The sequence below is a fragment of the Acanthochromis polyacanthus genome, chromosome 16 (assembly GCF_021347895.1).
Source record: "Acanthochromis polyacanthus isolate Apoly-LR-REF ecotype Palm Island chromosome 16, KAUST_Apoly_ChrSc, whole genome shotgun sequence".
NCBI classification, from domain to species: Eukaryota; Metazoa; Chordata; class Actinopteri; family Pomacentridae; genus Acanthochromis; species Acanthochromis polyacanthus.
The window spans coordinates 36,788,356-36,812,790 of NC_067128.1; the positions used below are offsets into that span (position 1 = coordinate 36,788,356).

General features: G+C 40.0%; 2 protein-coding genes across 23 annotated transcripts; one reads left to right on the forward strand and one right to left on the reverse strand.

Annotated features, from left to right (window-relative positions):
* Nucleotides 1-1,441: 1,441 nt before the first annotated feature.
* On the forward strand, nt 1,442-19,876 carry LOC127537778 (NACHT, LRR and PYD domains-containing protein 14-like). Of its 21 annotated transcripts, XM_051961023.1 has the most exons (15): nt 1,442-1,684; nt 1,975-5,096; nt 5,646-5,783; nt 6,212-6,331; nt 6,520-6,627; nt 7,376-7,584; nt 7,704-9,549; nt 11,082-11,255; nt 12,149-12,322; nt 12,950-13,123; nt 13,735-13,908; nt 15,909-16,082; nt 17,163-17,336; nt 17,948-18,121; nt 19,502-19,876. In XM_051961023.1, exons 2-15 carry the CDS (start codon nt 5,050-5,052, stop codon nt 19,509-19,511), a joined length of 3,696 nt encoding a protein of 1,231 aa, XP_051816983.1. In that variant the 5' UTR covers nt 1,442-1,684; nt 1,975-5,049; the 3' UTR covers nt 19,512-19,876. The 21 variants fall into 21 exon arrangements, with proteins under 21 accessions (XP_051816983.1, XP_051816974.1, XP_051816976.1 ...); XM_051961014.1 differs by lacking the exon at nt 19,502-19,876 and having other exon boundaries at nt 17,948-18,386; XM_051961016.1 differs by lacking the exon at nt 19,502-19,876 and having other exon boundaries at nt 6,523-6,627; nt 17,948-18,386.
* Nucleotides 19,877-21,393: 1,517 nt separating this feature from the next.
* On the reverse strand, nt 21,394-22,472 carry LOC127537779 (mitoregulin-like). Of its 2 annotated transcripts, none has more exons than XM_051961037.1 (2): nt 22,263-22,472; nt 21,394-21,612 (listed from the first exon to the last, which is right to left on the reverse strand). In XM_051961037.1, exon 1 carries the CDS (start codon nt 22,434-22,436, stop codon nt 22,266-22,268), a length of 171 nt encoding a protein of 56 aa, XP_051816997.1. In that variant the 5' UTR covers nt 22,437-22,472; the 3' UTR covers nt 21,394-21,612; nt 22,263-22,265. The 2 variants fall into 2 exon arrangements, with proteins under 2 accessions (XP_051816997.1, XP_051816996.1); XM_051961036.1 differs by having other exon boundaries at nt 22,227-22,468.
* Between the last annotated feature and the right edge of the window lie 1,963 nt (nt 22,473-24,435).

Consider the following 24,435-nt stretch of genomic DNA (forward strand, 5'->3'; position numbering starts at 1 on the left):
GGATATCCGGGTGTGAAGACGACACCAAGCACCAGTAGATCAAAACAAACAACGGAGGACAACGATCGTGTAGATGCTGCTATTAAGTCAGTTTTAGCCGAATCTCCTATCGCTTCTTTGAAGGAAGAACAACGAGAGGCGCTTTGCGCATTTCTGGATGGTAAAGATGTTTGTGCTTTTTTACCTACGGGTTTTGGTCAGAGTTTAATCTACCAATCGGCTCCACTCGTTGTGAAGATCCCGCGATTGGCTAAAAACAAACCTGTCAGAGGCGGGACATACTGTTGCATTGTCCAATCCGTGCCTCTTTCCTCCGAACGGATTTACATGGAGCGGTCCCAGATTGATATTGTGGAGTACTATCAAGTACTACACAATTATTAATCTGGATATTGCCAGGTTATTCAAGCACAGGCTACATGAATTACCCCAACAATATCATAATTTAGCTCAGTATTTTTGTCCTTACCATTAATGTTAAAGGTAAGAAGGGTGTAAAATGTTGTCAATAATTCATATATCTTGGTATCTTCTCATGTTTTTAAGGTTTCCCCAAAACGCAGAGAAGAGGAGGTAATGGGAAGTTGCTCTAAGAAGGGACGGTTTTGACTGTTTATTTGGAGTGAATGTTGAATTGTTTTGTAATTGTGTGCACCTGTTAATAAAAGAAACCTTGATGTCGTGTTACTGAACGTGTTTATTTAAAAATGTATAATAAAATATATGTAGGGGAGAACAGGTAAGATGAACCAACCATCCCCTTGATCTTTAAAACTATACATGAGTTGTCACGAGACCCTAAAATAAGAACACAAATATCATTTCCAACTGGTTGTGGAATTCTGGCTTTTGTGGTATAATTATTTTTATGCTAAAGCAGATGGACCCAGGTCTAAACTTACACATTATGCATGTTAGTGATATTCAATGTATAGAACTATGTGAATCATTTAGCAAAAGATCATTCTGAATCATTAAATTAGTTAGGTTTTATCAAAATGATGGCCATGGGGCAAGAAGAACCAAAAGCCTTGGGGTAAATGGAACCAATATGAATCACAATTCATTTAATGTACATTATTTGTTCAGTTTAAGTTTAAAATATCATGTGGGTCAACTTACCCCTTTATATTTAATATATGTATTAATTAGAAATATAAAATATCAAACTATTAAATGTTAACAAACACTGATGATTTACTTTCACTGTGTGTGTGTGTGTGTGTGTGCAGCTATGGCAGCTAATGCTCTACTATCTACTTTTTAATTTAATATGAAAGTCCATGGTTATAATTATCTGTAAATATGCAATAACATAATGACATCTCTGGCGTTTATAACAAATCAAACCGTTTAAAAATCGGTTGAAAATTGAGCAAGCTCTGGTGAATTAAATAATACATGCTCCATAGGCATTAATGTTATCAATGAGCCAGCAGCCCCAAGGAAAGATGGCCGCCGCGTAGCGACATCAGCCCTCATTGGCTCACAGCGTCTGGAAGCTATCTAGCCTTTCTATGGATATCTATGGTTTTATTTCCCTAAACGCGGTTCATCTCCAGCTGAACTCTCTGATGTCTGATTTTTCCTCTGGAACCCAAACGCCTCTCTGTCTAACTTTCACTTTCGTTCTTCCAAAGTTGCGTCGCAGTTTACGTCCTCTGGTCCATCCTGCTTTGTGAAGGTAATGTCAGCAGCTTTTAAACTCTTTAATGTTGGATAATGTTTGTTCAGAAAAGCAGCAGAAACTTGAGCCTCTCTTGAATCTTTCTGTGGAGCTGGAAGGTTCGGTTGAAGGAGTTAAACCGATCAACGTGTCGCCGTTTAGTGTGTGTGACCGTAAACTGTCGAATAAAGTCCTAAATAAATAACAGTAAAGTGTAGAAATAACAACACAGTAAAGGGAACTGGTGGTCAGGAGCTGAATACGGTGTTTTTTTTCCGTGTATCTCCACTTTGTGGTGCCTGAATCAGCCTGTGGAGGAGGCGGAATGAGGAGCTCATAGATATATACAAACGCTAGATGTCTCAAGACGGAGTCTGCGTCGTCGTCACTTGGCGGCCATCTTAGGACAGGGGACTGCTCTGGCGCACTGTACTGTAGTCAATGGTAAGGTGGATGATTTCCTCACTTTAACACTCATAACTCGCTCAATTCTTGATTGATTTACAAACGGTTTAGTTTATTACAAACCTTATTAACGTGGCTATGATTCGGGCTCAATTCCGAAATCGCAGCTTTTCGTTTTGAAAGATGTGGCATAGTTGTGTGTCTTTTCTGCCTGGCTACTCACATTGAAGATGGTGTTACTCACAATCTGATTTTCAATTATTAGGTTTTCCTGAGACCAACGTTTTTTGAGAACCGAATCTTTAGGCGAAATTACATTCTTTGTGGTTGTGGTTGTATTTATTTGCTTGTTAAGAGACTTTGATTGAGACCTTAGACTTATTGTTTGTATACATCTATGCCTGGATTAGTTAGCCTGCAGCCGAAATGCATTGTGGGTAATGTAGGCACCAGGTTCATGAAAAGAAAAGACAACATCTCTGTTTGTTGTGCATTGATTTTGGTTGAGCTTTGTTTTTATCTGTGCATTAGAAAGCTGATAGTAATAAAAAAAGTGCAATGCTAAATAATAAAATTACATTTACATCCATTTATGCTGAAAAAAGATGATATCTGTGTTCATTATTATATGAATTCAATGGTTTTAATTATTCTTATGTAAGCAGTAAAACAAGTACATCTCTGACGTTTATAACAAACCAAGCTGTTGTAAAATCGGTTGAAAATTGATCAATCTACAGTGATTTTAAAATCCATGCTCCATTGACTTTAATGTTATGAGTGATCGAGCAGCCCTGTCCCAAGATGGCCGCCATGTGGCGACGTTGCTCCCCATAGGCTGACAGCGCTCATGAGCCATCTAGGGTTTGTATATATCTATGGAGGAGCTGCTCCAAGCCGTTCAGGGATGCTCTTCACGTTCACGTTCAGTTGGAACACCAGCGTAATTGATGACGACACCGCCTCAGTTCTTCTGCTCCGGTTATTTACCGCGGTCAAACTAGCCCTCACTTGGAAAAGCGGTGCGCGCATATACTAAACAGTACGTCAAGAGCGATCTTTTTTAAATTGCCGTTATTATTCAAGGGTGTGACATCCGCTAAGAGTCACGTTGGTCGGATGTGGAATTTCAGAATAAAAGCCCCCTGAACAGCCATATTTATTTAGATATATCATGTTCATTAGCATTCATATTTCTCCCAAACTGCCTGTTATTATTCGACTGTTCCACTTCAGATTGATAGTACTCCACCTCAGGAAGACACAGAGTCAAAATCAGGTCAATCTGATGTGGATTTCCGGAATAAAAGCCCCCTGAAAAGCCATATTTGTATATATATATCATGTTCATTAGCATTCATATTTCTCCCAAACTGCCCGTTATTATTCAACTGTTCCACTTCAGATTGATAGTACTCCACCTCAAGAAGACACCATGTCAAAATCAGGTCAATCTGATGTGGAATTTCAGAATAAAAGCCCCCTGAAATGGCATATTTATGTATATATCATGTACAGTAGCATTCATATTTCTTCCAAACTGACGGTTATTATTCAACTGTTTCACATCAGATTGCCACTACTCCACCTCAAGAAGACACCGAGTGAAAATCAGGTCAATCTGATGTGGAATTTCAGAATAAAAGCCCCCTGAAAAGCCCTATTTATTTAGATATATCATGTACATTAGGATTAATATTTCTCCCAAACTACCTGTTATTATTCCACTTTTACACTTCAGATTGATAGTAGTCCACTTCAGGAAGACACCATCTCAAAATCAGGTCAATCTGATGTGGAATTTCAGAATAAAAGCCCCCTGAAAAGCCATATTTATTTAGATATATCATGTACATTAGCATTCATATTTCTCTCAAACTGCCCGTTATTATTCAACTGTTCCACTTCAGACTGATAGTACGCGACCTCAAGAAGACACCGAGTGAAAATCAGGTCAATCTGATGTGGAATTTCAGAATAAAAGCCCCCCCAAAATGGCATATTTGTATATATATAACATGTACATTAGGATCAATATTTAAGTACGACTCTGAAGTCCGGACTCTGGACTCCAGAGGACGCATCCCGGTTCATGTTCAGTTGGAACACCAGCGTAATTGATGACGTCACCGCCTCGGTTCTTCTGCTCCGGTTATTTTTACCGTGAAAAACAACCAAATAGAATCAGATATAATAACACAGCCTTGCGTGTTCACGTTTTAATATGAAAACAGTTATTGTGGAGATATATTCAGGTTTGTAAGATCGTTAATAAACTTTTTAAAAAATATTTTAGAGCCGCTGATTTATTGACAGCTGTAGTTTGTGATGAACTGAACCGCCTCATTCTCAGTTCTATCAGTGGATCCACTAAAACTTTTCAGAAAGTGATATAATTTGACAGAAGCAACAGCACAAAACATCGTTGTTTCAGTCCCAAATGTGTGCAGTAAAAGTCATTGAAAGCTGCATGTTAACAAACAGATTTGAAGTGATTAGTGATGGGGCTGCTGTCTCTTTTTGATCAGCAATAAAAGTAAATATCCCATAAAAATACAAAGCCACCAGTGAGAGAAAAAGTCCAACTCCCAGTGCAACCTGCAGGTGGAGACGCTGAACTTCAGGCCCATAAAGACGTGAACAGCTCAGGATGTCTCTCTGCATCACAGCTTTGGTTCACTCTGCAGAGCTCCAGCTCACTGATCACACCTGAGAGAGTTTGATCCTAATTAGTGGAGAAAACATGTTGATCAGCTGACAGCGTTCTTCTTTCAGTGCTGGAACAACAACTGCAGCAGCAACGTGTCTCTGATCAGTCTGTCCACAGCTCTGTTAGTAAATGTGTCTTCAGCTGAGCAGCATCAGAACATGAGTTGAAGGAAGGAAACCCCACAGCCAGGTGGAGTTACCTGTAGTCATGTGATCTCCAGGAAACAGAGGAGCAGCTCTGAGTGACTTTAGAGCAGAAGAATGAGGAAATGAACAGTTCAGATCCATTTTACAGCCGACAGAGGAGGACTACAGGGTGAGAGTTAAACGTTATTATTTATTTGTGTTCTCTGTGTTTTGCTGTCACAGGAGTGTTTTAATACTGACTGCTGAGGAAGCTTTTTATCTGCTGAATGATCTTTACTGGAAACTGCTTCACTTCCTGTTCTCCGTGTTAAAACTTGACAGATATTTAAAGATGTCAGTAACTAAAGGTGTGCCGGTGCAGCAGAGAACCAGGTCCAGAAGAAGGAACCTCTGCTGGGGTTCTCCTTGATAAACTGGGATCTGAAAGTATTTCCAACACTTTGTATGACAGTTTTCCAACATAAATGAAGAGTTTGACGTGTCAGAGATCAGCTGTAGACGTGGTTAGAGCAACAACATCTGGATTTATGATCAGAGGAGAAATAGAACGAGGAAAGAAGGAAAGAGGAAACACAACTTTTCAGTTTTCTCTCTGAGGACTTTTTCAGAGTTCACTTCTGTGGACAAAGAACCTGAATGAAGACCAATGTGAACTTGTGTTCCTTTGACTTTTCTTCTTTCCTGAGCTCTCAGTCAGTGTTGCTGGTTTTCCTCTCAGACCGACTGAAGTCCACAAGATGAGTGATTCTGAGGAGGAGGAGGAGTTTCCATCCTCCAGCCGTCTGTCCATGAAGAGTGACCGGTCCAAAGGAAAACCTCCAGACTTCAGTAAAGAACCTGAACCCTCAGACACAAAGTAAGAAAACATATAGAAACCTTTAAACTGTGTCAGAGATCAACTGCAGATGTTTGGATTTGTTCTCAGAGGTGGAATACAAGGAGTCAGGAAACAGAATATTCAGTAGTGAAGTTTGTAAAAGCAGTAAAGAGAATGAGTGAAGGCTTCATGTGGTGGTCAGATGGATCCTGCAGTGAGATGTGATGTTTGCTGTGGTCACAATAATGAAGGAACAGACAGTTCTCCTTGTTAAAATCCACCTGAACTGAAGGAAACTCAGTTTGGACAAGAAGCACAGACACATCAGCAGCGTTTGGTTCAGTCCAGATTTATGGAGGTTTTTACTGAATTTCTTTCATTTCTCTTTCAGTTGAGGTTCCCAGAATGACTGATATCAGAGAATCTATCAGTGATTAATGTGATCAGAAACATGTTTGTGTTTGCAGAGTTCAGATCCACAGACAGAGATCAGAGTTTCCAGCCTCCAGCCGTCTGTCCATGAAGAGTGACCGGTCCAAAGAACGTCCTCCAGACTTCAGTAAAGAACCTGAACCCTCAGACACAAAGTAAGAAAACTGCCTCTAACTTATTCATGTGTCTCCTTTATAATTCCATCTGTCAGTTAAATGTTGATGTTAGTGGGTAGATTAAACTGAAGGTTGAAAAGGTTTTTGTGACACAAATAGAAATCCTTTGTCCTGTTTTCCTCTCAGAATTGATCAGTGATTGATGAGAGAACAAACATGTGTTTCAGCAGACAGAGATCAGAGTTTCCAGCCTCCAGCCGTCTGTCCATGAAGAGTGACCGGTCCAAAGGAGAAACTCCAGACTTCAGTAAAGAACCTGAACCCTCAGACACAAAGTAAGAAAGTGTTCCTGCTGTAAAGTGAGCTGATGGAAGATGAAGGTTTTAGGATGAAGGAAGATGTTCTGCTGAAACAGTCACAGTGGTCAGAATGCAGAACTCTTTCAGACTGAGATGGATCCTGGTCTGGGTTTTAGAAGCAGAACTTCTGATGGTGTTTCTGTGGTAAAACAGCTGAAAACCTGGATCTGACCATTTCCAGCCAACATTCAAACATCTCCAGGCCAATGTTGAAGCCACTGTAAAGACTGTGAGAGTGAAAGAATGTTCTCCAGATGTGTAGCTGATGTTGTGGTTGGTCTTGATTGGTTCCTGGTCCTGATGATCCAGATGTTTAAATGAAAGCTGAACGCTGTGTGTCTGAGGCTGCTGCTCTGTCACAGTTTCTCCATGATTTGTTCTCTGAGTTAAAGTGAAGTGAGCCGAGCTGAGCTGCCAAAGTGAGTAAAGCAGTGAAGAACAGAAGCAGCTGTCTGTGATGGAAGGCTGTTACTGTGAAGCTGCTGCACAAAGTGTTGAGTTTGTATGAACAGCAAACTGCAGGCAGATGAGTGAGAGTTTAATCAGACAGCTGATGGGAAAAGAAGTGAGTGGAGTTCATAATAAAAGGAAGCAGCTTTTTATTAGAGGCTGAACTCAGACAGAACAGTAGCCTCACTTTGACTGTTCTCTTCTGCTCTGTGGAGTCACATGTGGATGTTTTTCTCCAGATGATGTGAGATGTGATGAATAAATGTGTTGACAGAGTGATGAAGAGGAGGAGAGTTTGTGTGGAGGAGCAGCCGTCCTGCTGTGCTCGGTGTCAGGACGTCCTGAAGGATCCAGTCTCTAGCAGCTGTGGACACTGGTTCTGCAGACAGTGCATCAGCTCAGACTGGGACCAGTCTGCTCCATCAGGACACTCCTCCTGTCCCCAGTGTGGAAAAAGATCCAGAAGCAGCAGCTGTGGACAAAGTAAGACTGAACATCTGCTGGTGGACTGATGTGTGGAAACTGAGCTTGTTGTTGTGTTGTCCAGACATGAAAGATGTTTGTGTTTGTTGAGTCTGATTGTTTGTCTGGTCTGTGAGCAGGTGTTGGTCTGCAGGAGGTTCTGCAGGAACATAAGATGAGTCTGAGGAGGAGATGTGAACATGTGACTGAAGGAAGTGATGAAGCAGGAGGTGGAACCCTCCTCAACAGGATCTACACTGAGCTCTACATCACAGAGGGACACAGTGGAGAGGCTGATGTCCAACATGAGGTGGAGCAGCTGGAGACAGCTTCCAAGAAGAGGCTCCATGACACTCCCATCAGGTGCCAGGACATCTTTAAAGCCTTACCTGAGCAGCAGAGAGCCATCAGAGTGGTCCTGACCAACGGCGTGGCCGGCGTGGGAAAAACCTTCTCAGTGCTGAAGTTCACTCTGGACTGGGCAGAGGGCGGAGAAAACCAAGACGTCAGTGTGGTGGTGGTGCTTCCGTTCAGGGAGCTGAACTTGATCAGAGATGAGCAGCACAGTCTTCTCACGCTGCTCCATGTTTTCCATCCAACATTACAGAAGGTGACGGCAGAGCAGCTGGCTGTCTGTAAACTTTTGTTCATCTTTGACGGTCTGGATGAAAGCAGACTTTCACTGGATTTCACCAACAGGAAGGTTGTGTCTGACGTCAGCCAGAAGTCATCGCTGGACGTTCTGCTGGTCAACCTCATGGAGGGGAATCTGCTTCCCTCGGCTCTGGTCTGGATCACTTCCCGCCCTGCGGCAGCCAATCAGATCCCTCCTAAACGTGTGGACAGGTTCACAGAAGTACGAGGCTTCACCGACGTCCAGAAGGAGGAGTACTTCAGGAGGAGGATCAGTGATGAAGAGCGCTCCAGAACAATCATCTCCCACATGAAGACATCCAGGAACCTCCACATCATGTGTCGACTCCCAGTGTTCTGCTGGATCACTGCTGCAGTTCTGGAGCACATGTTGAGCACAGAGCAGAGAGGAGAGCTGCCCCAGACCATGACTGAGATGTTCTCACACTTCCTGCTGGTTCAGACACAGAGGAAGAAGAAGAAGTACCATGAGGGACCTGAGACGAGTCCACAGGAGCAGACGGAGGCTGACAGGGAAGTTCTTCTGAAGCTGGGGAGGCTGGCCTTTGAACATCTGGAGAAAGGAAACATCATGTTCTACCGAGAAGACCTGGAGCAGTGTGGTCTGGATGTGACAGAGGCCTCGGTGTTGTCAGGAGTTTGTACCCAGATCTTCAGAAGAGAGTGTGAGATGTTCCAGAAACCAGTCTACTGCTTTGTTCATCTGAGCATTCAGGAGTTTCTGGCTGCAGTCTACGTGTTCCACTGTTACACCAACAGGAAGACGGAGGTTCTGGAGAAGTTCCTGAGAGAAGAACGGAAAGATCTTTATGTTGAAGATGAAGATGATGATGATAAGGTGAAAGAGGAGGATAACACAGACATCTCATCCCTGGATGTTTTCCTGAACAGAGTCATGGAGAAATCCCTCCTCAGTAGAAATGGTCACCTGGACCTGTTTGTTCGCTTCCTTCATGGCCTCTGTCTGGAGTCCAACCAGAGACTCTTAGGAGGTCTGCTGGGTCGGACAGAGAACCGTCCAGAAATTATCCAGAGAATCATCAACAACCTGAAGGAGATGAACAGTGATGGAATGTCTCCAGACAGAAGCATCAACATCTTCCACTGTCTGATGGAGATGAAGGATCTTTCAGTTCATCAGGAGATCCAAGAGTTCCTGCAGTCAGAGAACAGATTAGAGAAGGAACTCTCTGATATCCACTGCTCAGCTCTGGCCTACATGCTGCAGATGTCAGAGGAGGTTCTGGATGAGGTGGACCTGAACAAGTACAGAACATCAGTGGAGGGAAGACGGAGACTGATTCCAGCTGTGAGGAACTGCAGAAAGTTTCGGTAAGTCAGGATGTGATGAACATGATCAGTCAGAGTAGATCAGTAGTTCAGTTCTTCACATGTTCTCACTAGAACATCTCATTCTTCTTCATGTTCCTCTTGTTTATTTCAAACATCATGTCAGCTGTGTTTAGTCTCAGATGTTCTTCAGCTGCTTCAAACTCTGTGAAAATGTGGATTTTTCATGTTCTTGTGTTTGAAGCTGATAAATGAATGAAGACAGTTTTCCTATTTCATTCTAATAATTGTTCCATCAGACAGTTTGTTCTTCTGAGGTTCTTCCTTTGGCTGATGGAGGAAACATGCAGATCTGCTGAAACTCATGAAGAACTGTAGAGGTTCTTTATGTGGAAGCATTTTCCAGTTTTCAGTGAAGCAGTAAAGTTCTGATCACATGAGGAGCTTGTGAAATCTTTTCTGATCAAACAGATTTGATCAGATTATTTCTCTCCTCTTCAGAGTTTAACATCAGATCTGTGTCATTAACAAACATTTCTGAAGTCTGACAGAAATGATTGAAGGAATTCTTGCTGTCACTGATGTGAACTGAATGTGAATTAGTTTGAGTTCTTAGTTTTTATTTCACATTATTTCTGGTTTTATCTGATTAAACCCTGTTGTTCTTTGTTCTCAGTGTTACATGTAATATTCAGTTTTTGTGCCTTTAAAAGACTCAGAAGTAGTTTTTGAAATGTTGTGTATTGATAAATAATGATTGTAAATCTTTAAAGCTAACTTTGTGTGACAGTGATGAGATGATCGTGATGCTGTAGCAGTGATTTGGTTTCTCAGGTAGAGAATAATCCTGAGATGAGTGCAGTGATTGAGTCTCTTGTCCAACAGTTTGTATCTAAAGCTGGTTAACTTGGACATGAGGCTCCGTAAACCACTGATCAGACAAAGACTGAGTCATGGAGCATTTTATTGATGTGAACTCAGCTGTTGCTTCTAAAGAGGGAAGTGGTTCCAGAGTCCAGATGTGACATCTTTCCTGATGTTCAGTTCCTCACAGAGAAACTCTGGTGTTTTGTGTGTTGTTGCTGCAGAGAAGAGTGGAATCAGGAAATGCTCAGAGGTGTGAATATATCTGAGCAGAATGCTACAAGTCAGACTGTTTCCAGAGATGTGATGAACACAAAGCTCAGAGTTGTGGTTTTAACTCTACAAACCCTGATAACATGTTTGTGAGACGTTGTGGTGGAAATAATTCAACGTTACTGGTTTGTTCTTTGTGTTTGTGCTCAACAAGTTTTCCAGAATCTCTCTAACGTTGAGGACTAAAGTTGACTCAGTGGTCTGTCATCACAGGAGAATATTTCCTGATGTTCATATTCATGGTGTTCAGGTGTGATGTTGTCCAGTGATCAGTTTGGTTTGTGTAGCGTTTGACAGCAGACTGTAAATGTTGAGTGATGGAGGTGAAGCTGACAGCAGCAGGTCCACAGCAGAGACATCATCATCTTTCTACTGGAACTGTTCACTAAAGTGTCCTCTTTCACAACAACATGTTTATCATTTATGTCTCATTACAGACTTCATGTCTATGATCTCTCAGAGACTCACTGTGAAGTCGTGGCCTCAGCTCTGAAGTCCAACCCCTCCCATCTGATAGAACTGGACCTGAGCTGGAACAACCTGCAGGATTCATCAGTGAAGCATCTTTGTGATGGACTGCAGAGTCCAAACTGTAAACTGGAGACTCTCAGGTCAGTTCACTGTTGATGGTTTATCAATATATTCAGTTTAAATCTTTGACTGAAGTTTGAAGTTTTGTTGGTAAATTTCGAGTATTTTCCTGAAAACAGTGTGAAGATGTTTGAGATTGTTGAAGTGTGAATAAATGCCCTGATCAGCTGACTGCAGAGTTCCCAGATGGAGGACAGAATCCACAGTCCTGCTGTGTGTCTGAATGTAAAGCTGATGTGAAAGTGATGTGAGGCTTCAGCAGTGTGACTTCCACACATCCAGTCAGTATGTTTGTGTTTCCACAGTGTTTGTGCTGAGCTGCAGTGGAGCCTCAGGAAGTCAAAGAGGAGTTTAGTTGTCAACAGTGTGGAAGTTGATTAGTGTGAGTCAGAAGCTGAAGCTTGATGTTAGTGTGAGCTGAGCTGATGAAGTGATTCCTTCCAGTGGAGTTGTGTTAGGAAGAGAGCAGTGGACAGTCAGTGTGGACAGCAGGAATCAGAATCCCTCTGTAATGTACAGATGACATGTGACTGTTGTTGAAGACACACTGGAAGATGTGAAGGAGACAAAGCTAGCAAGCTGATTTCCACAGAAGAAGAAGAAGGTGATGGAATAAATGAAAGAATGAAGAGATTTGATGTTGATCCTTTGATGAGAGAGTGGACTGAGGTCAGCAGATGTTACTGATGTGTGGACATGAATAGGTGGATGAATGTTGTGCTGACATGTGGATGATGTGTGTAGAAGGCTGACATGATGATGATCCACAATAAGAGAAGGACAAAGTCACTGTGCTGCTTTTAGAGAAAAGCTGATTGATGAGGACAAAGTAATGTTGATCTGCACATTCAGAACCTGAACACATCTGATGGATCATCAATGATTTTATACACATCTTTGATTCTTTATTCAGATTGGAGGACTGCAGTGTGTCAGAGATCAGCTGTGACTCTCTGGTCTCAGCTCTGAAGTCCAACCCCTCACATCTGGAACATCTGGACCTGAGTGGAAACTACCTGCAGGATTCAGGAGTGAAACATCTGAGTGGTTTTGTGGAGAGTCCAGACTGCATCCTGAAGACTCTGAGGTCAGACTTCATGTTTTCAGTGATTCCAAGTTCTCATCTTTGGGTGAATGTTTCTTTTTTCTCATCAGTTTTAATGACTGCTGTGAATCATCCACAGAGTTTTTCTTTTTAAATGTAGTAGGGAGTCATAAAGTCTAGACTCAGTCCAGAGTCAAAGCTAAAGTGTCCTTAAAGTTCTCTGTGCTGAGCTGATAGAAGTCAGTGAGTAGAAGAACTCTCCTCACCTGTCAGCACCTGTTGTGTGTCACATCACTGCAACACTTTAACTGGAAGCTCACCAGTGGCACAAACTCTCTCCTTCATCCTTTCCAGCATTTGGAGCTGTGAGATGACTGAAGTAAAGACAGTGGCTTTATCTGCTGCTCAACCTTTAGATGCTTTTCACCTTTCTGTCCTGGAAGCAAATGTATTTGTCCTCTGTGGTCCAGCAGCTTCTCCTCTGGTAGAATAAATGAACAGATCTCATTGATGAAGCTGCACGTATGAAAAGAAGATTTGAAGGAGATTTAAGGTTGACTTGATGCATAGAAATCCAGATTTCTGCAGCTCTGAACTCATGATGAAACTCTGAATGATTTCAAGCAGAAACTTTGTCTCCTCAACTCACATCTTTTATTCTTTATTCAGATTGAAGGACTGCTGTTTTTCAGAGATAAGCTGTGATTCTCTGGTCTCAGCTCTGAAGTCCAACCCCTCACATCTGGAACATCTGGACCTGAGCTGGAACGACCTGAAGGATTTAGGAGTGAAACATCTGAGTGGTTTTGTGGAGAGTCCAGACTGCATCCTGAAGACTCTGAGGTCAGTTCACTGACTGTCTGTTACTGTTGTAGATCTGATGTGTTTAATGACAACTGAAGCTCATTTCTGTTCAACAGAACTTCCATCCATGAAGCTGTAAATCTGCTCTGCTTCACATTTTCTGTTTTTGTCCTAAATTCAGGTTGTTGTGACCAAAGTGGAGTGTTTGTATCAGAAAGTGTCTAAAATGTTGAGTGTTAGTTGTTAAAGTAAATGAATGTTTGTAGTTTGAGCTGAAGAGTCACATCTGGATCCAGAAGATCCTCTGAACTCAGATCAGTTTGAAGAGACAAAGTTTAGTGAGTGAAGTCTAAATATTTGTTTGGTTTGTGTTGAGTTTTATTTGACTGATCCTGATCCTGTTGATGATGCAGCATGTTACTGATGTGTGGACATGAATAGGTGGATGAATGTTGTGCTGACATGTGGATGATGTGTGTAGAAGGCTGACATGATGATGATCCACAATAAGAGAAGGACAAAGTCACTGTGCTGCTTTTAGAGAAAAGCTGATTGATGAGGACAAAGTAATGTTGATCTGCACATTCAGAACCTGAACACATCTGATGGATCATCAATGATTTTATACACATCTTTGATTCTTTATTCAGATTGAAGGACTGCAGTTTGTCAGAGATCAGCTGTGATTCTTTGGTCTCAGCTCTGAAGTCCAACCCCTCACATCTGGAACATCTGGACCTGAGTGGAAACTACCTGCAGGATTCAGGAGTGAAACATCTGAGTGGTTTTGTGGAGAGTCCAGACTGCATCCTGAAGACTCTGAGGTCAGACTTCATGTTTTCAGTGATTCCAAGTTCTCATCTTTGGGTGAATGTTTCTTTTTTCTCATCAGTTTTAATGACTGCTGTGAATCATCCACAGAGTTTTTCTTTTTAAATGTAGTAGGGAGTCATAAAGTCTAGACTCAGTCCAGAGTCAAAGCTAAAGTGTCCTTAAAGTTCTCTGTGCTGAGCTGATAGAAGTCAGTGAGTAGAAGAACTCTCCTCACCTGTCAGCACCTGTTGTGTGTCACATCACTGCAACACTTTAACTGGAAGCTCACCAGTGGCACAAACTCTCTCCTTCATCCTTTCCAGCATTTGGAGCTGTGAGATGACTGAAGTAAAGACAGTGGCTTTATCTGCTGCTCAAACTTTAGATGTTTTTCACCTTTCTGTCCTGGAAGCAAATGTGTTTGTCCTCTGTGGTCCAGCAGCTTCTCCTCTGGTAGAATAAATGAACAGATCTCATTGATGAAGCTGCACGTATGAAAAGAAGATTTGAAGGAGATTTAAAGTTGATGCACAGAAATTCAGATTTCTACCAAAACCATCTGAACTCCATGACCTTATTTACCTTACATACGCGGTTCGAGGTTATAAAGCAATTAAATTTGTGGATCCAGTTAAAAACACTCAGATGGATTGGATATGATACAGAATTTGATGTGAATGATGTGCACCAACTCGTGTCTGTTCTGGTTGACAATAAAGAGGCTGTTCTATTCTATTCTATTCTATTTAAACCAAACGGTACAGATTCTAGACTTAGATCCTGGACAAATCAGGGCATTACTGCTTCTTGTACTATGATGGAGAAAAACATTTTACATAACTTACTGAAGGGAAAATACAATTTTCAAAATCATGACTTTTATAGATACTTACAGCTACACCAGTACTATTTAAAAGAAATTAGGAAAAATGAAGCAGCTACAGAACTGAGTGGAACGATACAGTTGGTGGTACAGACATACACTGGGCCTAAATCTGTAGCATCAAAACTGTATGAGAACATCAGAAAATGCAGAGGAACTGCCACAACATGCATCAAGCAGAGATGGAAGAAAGAGTTAAACGATCAAATATCCAGTCAGCAATGGGAGAATATGTGAGAAACTATTATTTCTACATCCTGTTCTTTGTATTGGTGCCAGTTTGGTTGGAAGAATCTTGTTTGTTTCTTTGTCACTCCTAAAATGAAAACACGCTTAATATCAACCAGACGTACATGTTGGAGAGATTGTGGGGAGGAAGGGGTGGGTCATCAGCACATTTTCTGGAGCTGCCCTAAAATCCAAATATTTTGGGAACACATCTGGAGAATTCTGCAGCAGATCTTTGGTCAACGGATCCCAATGACATGCATGTCACTTTATCTGGGTGATCTACCAGAAGGAATATCAGGAAACCATAAATACCTCCTAAAAATCTGATCTGTAGCAGCAAAATAAGCCATCACTGGTAAATGGTTCCAACCCATCCCGCCTACAGTAGATGATTAAGGAGATTGATGAGATGGAAAGACTGACCTTCCTTCTGAGACTGAGAAAAGATGTCCACACTGCAAGATGGACAAAATGGATCAAATACTTGTCAGGATAGGGAGTGTGGCTGATGGCCCCCTCTTTATGGTTTAAAACTTCTCTGGATGTTTCAAAAGTCTTTCACCTTCCACATTCTGCATATTTTATCAGCCATCCAGAACTAGACATATATTCTGAAGTGATTTTATAAATATGCTCCTGTACACATTTTCCAAGTTAAACTGGGACTGAAATTTGTGCACAGCATAGTGCTTGGCAACTATGTTCTTTGTACTGTATGTTTGTTTTGTTTGTGTTATGGTTTGTTGTCTGTTGTTTCTTGTCCAAAAAAATACGAATAAAATCTAATTATCAAAAAAGAAATTTAGATTTCTGCAGCTCTGAACTCATGATGAAACTCTGAATGATTTCAAGCAGGAACTTTGTCTCCTCAACTCACATCTTTGATTCTTTATTCAGATTGGAGGACTGCAGTTTGTCAGAGATCAGCTGTGATTCTCTGGTCTCAGCTCTGAAGTCCAACCCCTCACATCTGGAACATCTGGACCTGAGCAGGAACGACCTGAAGGATTCATCAGTGAAACATCTGAGTGGTTTTGTGGAGAGTCCAGACTGCATCCTGAAGACTCTGAGGTCAGACTTCATGTTTTCAGTGATTCAAAGTTCTCATCTTTGGGTGAATGTTTCTTTTTTCTCATCAGTTTTAATGACTGCTGTGAATCATCCACAGAGTTTTTCTTTTTAAATGTAGCAGGGAGTCATAAAGTCTAGACTCAGTCCAGAGTCAAAGCTAAAGTGTCCTTAAAGTTCTCTGTGCTGAGCTGATAGAAGTCAGTGAGTAGAAGAACTCTCCTCACCTGTCAGCACCTGTTGTGTGTCACATCACTGCAACACTTTAACTGGAAGCTCACCAGTGGCACAAACTCTCTCCTTCATCCTTTCCAGCATTTGGAGCTGTGAGATGACTGAAGTAAAGACGGTGGCTTTATCTGCTGCTCAAACTTTAGATGTTTTTCACCTTTCTTTTTTTTTTTTTTTTGTAAATATAAACAATTTAATTGAATAAAAACAGCTTCGACACCCTAAAAAAATAAAGATAATATCTGTTTCAGAATCTATTTGAGTCCTGAAATTCTCAAAATAAAATAAATGAACAATAATTTGGATGCAGAAACATTTATCACAAGTTCACTTGATCTTTTTCTGACTGTAATTACAATTCAAAGAACTTTTGTTTTTCGATTGTATCTATTTTTTTTAAACTTAGCGGATTGTTTTCTGTTCTTTTTTTTAATACTTTTTTTAATTCATTTACATATACAAATAGAACATGAGATCATCTTGGGCGTCACAATTGCATCAAAGATTCTTTTACACATACATCACAATATAATGTCACATCATTCAAGGTGCATACACAATCAGTCTTTCCCAGCGTTTGATACATTTCTCCAGTTCAAGTGCTTTTCACCTTTCTGTCCTGGAAGCAAATGTATTTGTCCTCTGTGGTCCAGCAGCTTCTCCTCTGGTAGAATAAATGAACAGATCTCATTGATGAAGCTGCACGTATGAAAAGAAGATTTGAAGGAGATTTAAGGTTGATTTGATGCACAGAAATCCAGATTTCTGCAGCTCTGAACTCATGATGAAACTCTGAATGATTTCAAACAGGAACTTTGTTTCCTCAACTCACATCTTTTATTCTTTATTCAGATTGAAGGACTGCAGTTTGTCAGAGATCAGCTGTGATTCTCTGGTCTCAGCTCTGAAGTCCAACCCCTCACATCTGGAACATCTGGACCTGAGCCTCAACGACCTGAAGGATTCAGGAGTGAAACATCTGAGTGGTTTTGTGGAGAGTCCAGACTGCATCCTGAAGACTCTGAGGTCAGTTCACTGACTGTCTGTTACTGTTGTAGATCTGATGTGTTTAATGAAAACTGAAGCTCATTTCTGTTCAACAGAACTTCCATCCATGAAGCTGTAAATCTGCTCTGCTTCACATTTTCTGTTTTTGTCCTAAATTCAGGTTGTTGTGACCAAAGTGGAGTTTTTGTAGCAGAAAGTGTATAAAATGTTGAGTGTTAGTTGTTAAAGTAAATGAATGTTTGTAGTTTGAGCTGAAGAGTCACATCTGGATCCAGAAGATCCTCTGAACTCAGATCAGTTTGAAGAGACAAAGTTTAGTGAGTGAAGTCTAAATATTTGTTTGGTTTGTGTTGAGTTTTATTTGACTGATCCTGATCCTGTTGATGATGCAGCATGTTACTGATGTGTGGACATGAATAGGTGGATGAATGTTGTGCTGACATGTGGATGATGTGTGTAGAAGGCTGACATGATGATGATCCACAATAAGAGAAGGACAAAGTCACTGTGCTGCTTTTAGAGAAAAGCTGATTGATGAGGACAAAGTAATGTTGATCTGCACATTCAGAACCTGAACACATCTGATGGATCATCAATGATTTTATACACATCTTTGATTCTTTATTCAGATTAAGGGAATGCAGTTTGTCAGAGATCAGCTGTGATTCTCTGGTCTCAGCTCTGAAGTCCAACCCCTCACATCTGGAACATCTGGACCTGAGCTGGAACAACCTGAAGGATTCATCAGTGAAACACCTGTTAGATCTTGTGGAGAGTCCAGACTGCAGCCTGAAGACTCTGAGGTCAGTAGAAGGTTCCATCAGTCTCTGCTGCTTCCAGCAGTTTTCTACTAAACACAGTCAGTATCAAAGCAAAGATCCAGTGTCTCCTGTAAACCTGCAGCTTCTCAGTGAAGCTGTGAGAGCAGAATGGAGACAGAAACACAGAGACAGCAGTCAGCCAATCAGAGGAGCCACAAGCTTGTTGTCATGGTGTGTTTGATGGATGTGAAGCCGACTGTTGTTGTTGTGTTGATGTGTTGAGGAAATCAAGCTGATTCCAGCTGCCAGCCTTCCAGATGTGCAGAGACAGTGGTCCTCCTTCATCAAAGTGTCCATCAGATCTGATCTCACTGTTTGTTGTCTCATTCCAACAGTGATCAGCTGATCAGTGTGATGTTTGTCACAGCTCTGAGATCAGTGAGACTGAAGCCTGCAAACCAGCGCCTCTTATTTCACAGCAGCATCTTTACATTCAGTCATTCTCTCAACATGTTCCATCATTTTGTTCAATTACACACAATCTGGAGTCAAATCAGGAGAAAAAAGTCTAAATTTAGCACAAACCATAAAAAGAGGATCAAACTGTAAATCCTTTCACTTCTACAATAATGTACTTTTACAAACATCAATGTGTTCTTTTACAATGTTTTCCTCTAAAATGACACATTTTACTGTTTAAATCAGTAAAAATATCAATACTGCTGCTATTTGAGGGGAAATGATGAATATGAAGGATTATAAAATAATAAATCATTGATCTGTTATTTCACTGATATTTGATCATTTTGTTCAATTCCAGATAATTATCAGTAAAATGACAGAAAATAATGAACTTCCATGTGAATGTAAAATGAAACAGACCAAAACTGTAAATAACATCAAGATGAAAAATCTGCATTTCTACAAATATTCATTTGTTCTTTTCCAGTGTTTGACCATAAATGAGTGTTTATCTGGACTTCAATCTGCTAAAAACATCTTTATTTTACATCTTTCCTGTTTGACTCTCAGTATTTTTGCAGGTTTTGAAGCTTCCAGAAGCATTTGAACATATTTCGTGTCCCTTTGCTGCCAGACTGAGTTTTTGTAGAGCAGATGAGATGTTGATGGACACTCAGAGACTGTTGGTTTAAATGGAGCAGCAGTAAATCCATGAGTGAAGAGTTTGTGCTGTAATGAAGCTTGATGACTGTCAGCAGTTTGTTTCCACTGTGGACTGCAGTGAAATGTGCAGAGAAACACACCTGATGCTGACAGTGTGTGCAGGTGTGTGAGCTTGGAGCTCAGTGTGTTCACTCCAACACGTTAACATGAAGCTGCTGCTCTGAACACGTCTGAAGTCCTGATGAGCTGCTCATCAAACTCATTCATCTCCTCTCATCTTTATTCTTCTCTCTGCAGCTGGCCGTGATGCTGATCAGGACGGTGTTTGTGGTGAGAGGATGAAGTGTGTCCTGATGATCCAGAGGTTGAAGCAGCAGCTGGTGTGTAGAGACTCTGACTGGACCATGTTACTGGGAGGTGGACTGGGAACCAGTGTGTGTGTATTTTTTTCCATAAAAGGTCATTTTGTTCACATTTTTGTTCATTTTGGAGTCAGAGAGAGCAAACTTTACATGTGAATCCATCCATTTTCATTCATTTGGTTTTGTGCATGTTAAAGCTCAGTAAATGGTTAATTTCTTTTTTTTATGACAAAAAGTTTTATTTTTTGTCTTTTTTTCATGTTGATATCTGTGGCTTCCATAAAAATAAAGCAGATTTTCAACATTTTAATATTATTGAATCGTTTTATTTCTTTTTAATAAAACATTTTGACATTTTGAGACATTTAAAATAATTGATATATTTAATATCTTTATCATGTTATTTACATTTTATGATTTTCACTGATATTTTAGGGATATTTTACGTTTTCAAAATTACCATAGTTTTCATTTTTTTTAAGACATTTTATCAGGTTTCTTGTATTTCTGAGATATATTAACATTTTTAATTAAAATAGTGGTTTCCAAAAAACAAAGTAGTTTTTTTTACTTTAACATTTCTGTAATATTCTTTTTTCAAAGCTTTCTCAAACTTTTTTAGACATTTTTGAAACAATTTTTATTATTATTGTACATTTATGGGATGTGATTAATGTGTTTAACATTTAATTTATATTTTCATGAATTTTTATTGTTGATATTTTACTTTTTAAATGTCATAGTAATCTTTTTTTAAAAGAAATTTTATACATTTTCTTACATTTAAGGGGCATATTATTATGTTTAACATTTAGTTTATATTATGAATTTTATTAACATTTCTGGGATTTTGAATTTGGTTATATTTTTGTTTCATAAGACATTTTCTTAATTTTCTTACATTTATTGGATATATTATGAACATCTTAAACATTTTATTTAAACTTTTACTTTTAATACTTGTGTGATATTTACTTTCTAATTTATATAATCTTTAATTTTTAAAAGACTTTTTATACATTTTCAGAAATTCATTGGACCTGTTCTAAATATTCTAGAAATTTCTTTCACTTTTTATTTTGGGGACATTTTACTTTTTAAAATTCATGATAAGTTTTTGAAGGCATTTTATTAATTTTATTACATTCGTGGGATATTTATTAATATCAAACATTTGTGTGTTTGTGTGTGTCATACAAAAATATATTTTTATTTTAATAAATTCTATATATATTCTATAACTATAGTTATGAAATAAATCGAACTTTCTAACCAAACTCAAAGTAGTACTTAAGTAAAAGTACTTAGTTATTTTCCACCAGAGTGGCAACAATCAATCGATTAGTTCAACTAATCAATCAGCAGCTTTTTCTGAACATTATGACCATCTTATTTTCTAATAAAAACAGAACTTGTGTGTGTGTGTGTGGGGGGGGGATATTCGGGTCCAGTCCTTTTAACTACAGTACTTAGTTACTTTCACCTGGAGCTGCAACATTTATCAGTTTGTTGTCGACATAATAAATCACCAAATATTTTGATGATTAATTCATCAGTTTGAGTCATTTTTGGATTCAAATCAGTCTAAATTCTGTGATGTAAATGTGAATATTTTCTGGTTTCTTTCCTCTGTGACGGTAAACTGAAGATCTTTGGACTAAACCAGACATTTGAGGAAACTCTGAGCCACATTTTGAACGTTTTCTGACATTTTAGAGACCAGATATCTGATTAATTCATCCAGAAAATGAACCAACAATGAAAATAATTGCTGCTTTAAATGTGTTAGAGAGTTTTCCCGAAACATCAGTGGAGAACAACAGCAGCTTTAAAACATGGAAAACTAAATCCATTTATTGTGGCAGAAACAAAGATGACAAACTGAGAAACTCCAAAACAGGAAAAAGTGTCTGTTGGCAGGAAAGCAGTCCAGGGTTAGGGTTAGCTTCAGATGTCCATCAGTATGGCTTCTCTTTCACTGGGACAGAGGACAGCTGTGGAGGATCATCTTCAGGTGACCTCCAGGATCCAGCTGGGACCACAAACCTGACATAGAAACACAGGTAGAGGGTGGATTAAAGGTTAAAATCCTGAAAAATAATTAATATTTAGCAGTTATTATTGGGGCTGAAAAAGACCAATGTGCTGAAAGTGGCAAATAATATTAATATATAAGATTTTTCTTGCACTTTCCTCTTTCATTCAGTTTCTTTGACATGGGTATTTTGTCCTTAAGATCCTGAGAAATTTACTAAAAATCTGACAACATAAAAAATTAAAACACCAGAATCAATACTGATGCTAATTCCGGACATATTCCAGAATAAAATAATGAAAATTAGTTTTTTTGTATTAATTTTACTTTAAATGTAAAATGTAAAACATTTTTAATGGCTTAAAAATCATGGAAATAATGAATATTTGGTCGTTATAATCGAAACTTAAGTAATTCGGTGAAAGTTTTTTACACAAACATTTTTGTCTTTCAGGTCCTGAATGTGACCTTTCTAAAATCAGCGCCTAAATGTTAAATTAAATTATAAATAACAGAATAAACTGACAGTCAGATTATTAATAATTCTAATAATATTTTAGCTTTCCACCAGTAATTCTAGTCGGTGTCTCATTAAATAACTTCCGTCCGGAACTAAACTTCCTACCTCTGAACCGGTTTAACGGCGGCTTTTCACGGTTACCGGTCAGGACAGGTCCAGCTTCTTCTGGGTCTCCGTCAGTTTGTCCTGCAGCCGTTTCTTCCTCCAGTCCAGGAACCTCCTCCGGGCTCGGTTCGCCTGCCAACCGGCCAGAAAACCGGCGGCGAAGGAGATCAGCACGGCGGCTTGTAACGTCCTCTCCGAGACCTCCGCCATGTCAGTGAAGGAATGCGCGGAGCTCCCGCGAGACTAAAACGGAACGGTAATCTCGCGGTTTTTCAAAATAAGGGCTTCAAACCGAGGTGTCCAAATCATTTTAGTCCAGATTCCACATTCAGCCCAGTTTGATCGCAGCACTGGAAAAAATGCTCCTCTCAAAACAAGAAAAAAAACTTTATTTCAAGGAACTTTTACCTTGAAATAAGTGGAAAAAATCTGCCAATAGAACAAGTGAAACATGTCTTGGTAAGATTTCTAGAAATAAGATGTGATATTTAGAATACTGAGATCTTAAAATTAGCTGGAAAAACTTATTTTAAGCTCTATTTTAACAGGATTGTCAATCTTAGGTGTCTTATAATAAGCCAGACATGCTCAAATATAGTAGTTTTTCACTCAAAAACAGATTCTTGCTTTCATGTAGCCACCTAATTGGAGATGTATTAACCCTAAAGAATTTTTTAAAATGAATCAAAACCTTCCCAAAAAATCATAAAAATATCTAAAGTGATATCGATCAGTAAAACTTTTAATATTTTCTTATAGAACATTCACATTAAAATCAACCAAAGTCCAGCAAAATACGCTGAAAAAAATGGCAAAATGACAGAATGTGACAAAAAAGTACACAAATGACTCAAACAAGACAAAAGCAAGACACAAAACGACAAAAAATAGACAATCACAATAAGTAAGACAAAATGGCAGAAACCATAAATAAATCTTCTTTTCCTTTCTTCTTTTCCCTTCAGGGGTCGTCACAGTGAATCAATTGCCTCCATCTAACCCTGTCTGCTGCATCCTCTTCTCTCACACCAACTACCTTCATGTCCTCTTTAACCACATCCATAAACCTCCTCTTTGGTCTTCCTCTAGGCCTCCTGCCTGGCAGTGGGAAACTCAGCATCCTTCTACCAATATATTCACTCTCTCTCCTCTGGACATGTCTGAACCATCTCAGTCTGGCCTCTCTGACTTTATCTCCAAAGCCTCTAACATCTGCTGTCCCTCTGATGTCCTCATTCCTGATCCTATCCATCCTGGTCACTCCCAAAGAGAACCTCAGCATCTTCAGTTCTGCTACCTCCAGCTCTGCCTCCTGTCTTTTCCTCAGGGACACTGTCTCCAGACCAAACAACATGGCTGGTCTCACCACAGTTTTGTAAACCTTTCCTTTCATTTTAGCTGAAACTCTTCTATCACACATCACACCTGACACTTTTCTCCAGCCGTTCCAGCCTGCCTGTACACGCTTCTTCACCTCTTTTCCACACTCTCCACTGCTCTGGACTGTTGACCCTAAGTACTTAAAATCCTCCACCTTCTTGATCTCTTCTCCCTGTAACCTCACTCTTCCACTTGGGTCCCTCTCATTCACACACAGATACTCCATCTTGCTGCGGCTAACCTTCATTCCTCTCCTTTCCAGGGCAAACCTCCACGCCTCTAGCTTCTCCTCCACCTGTTCCCTGCTCTCACTACAGATCACAATGTCATCTGCAAACATCATAGTCCATGGAGACTCCTGTCTAACCTCGTCTGTCATCCTGTCCATCACCATAGCAAACAAGAAGGGGCTCAGAGCTGATCCCTGATGTACTCCCACCTCCACCTTGAACTCCTCTGTTACTCCTACAGCACACCTCACCACTGTCTTACAGTCATCATACATGTCCTGCACCACTCTAACATACTTCTCTGCCACTCCAGACTTCCTCATACAAAACCACAGTTCCTCTCTGGGCACCCTGTCAGAAGCTTTCTCCAGATCTACAAAGACACAATGCAGCTCCTTCTGACCTTCTCTGTACTTCTCTATCAACATCCTCAAAGCAAATATTGCATCTGTTGTACTCTTTCTTGACATGAAACCATACTGCTGCTCACAGATGTTCACCTCTGCCCTTAGTCTAGCTTCTACTCTTTCCCATAGCTTCATCGTGTGGCTCATCAGCTTTATTCCTCTGTAGTTGCCACAACTCTGCACATCTCCCTT

Excerpts from the sequence above, each read along its gene's own strand:
- LOC127537778 (XM_051961014.1), top strand. The coding sequence starts at position 5,050 with ATGAACAGTTCAGATCCATTTTACAGCCGACAGAGGAGGACTACAGG. Across the intron at positions 13,124-13,734 it reads TGCATCCTGAAGACTCTGAG|ATTGAAGGACTGCAGTTTGT; the intron begins GTCAGTTCACTG and ends TTCTTTATTCAG. Across the intron at positions 13,909-15,908 it reads TGCATCCTGAAGACTCTGAG|ATTGGAGGACTGCAGTTTGT; the intron begins GTCAGACTTCAT and ends TTCTTTATTCAG.
- LOC127537779 (XM_051961037.1), bottom strand. The coding sequence starts at position 22,436 with ATGGCGGAGGTCTCGGAGAGGACGTTACAAGCCGCCGTGCTGATCTCC.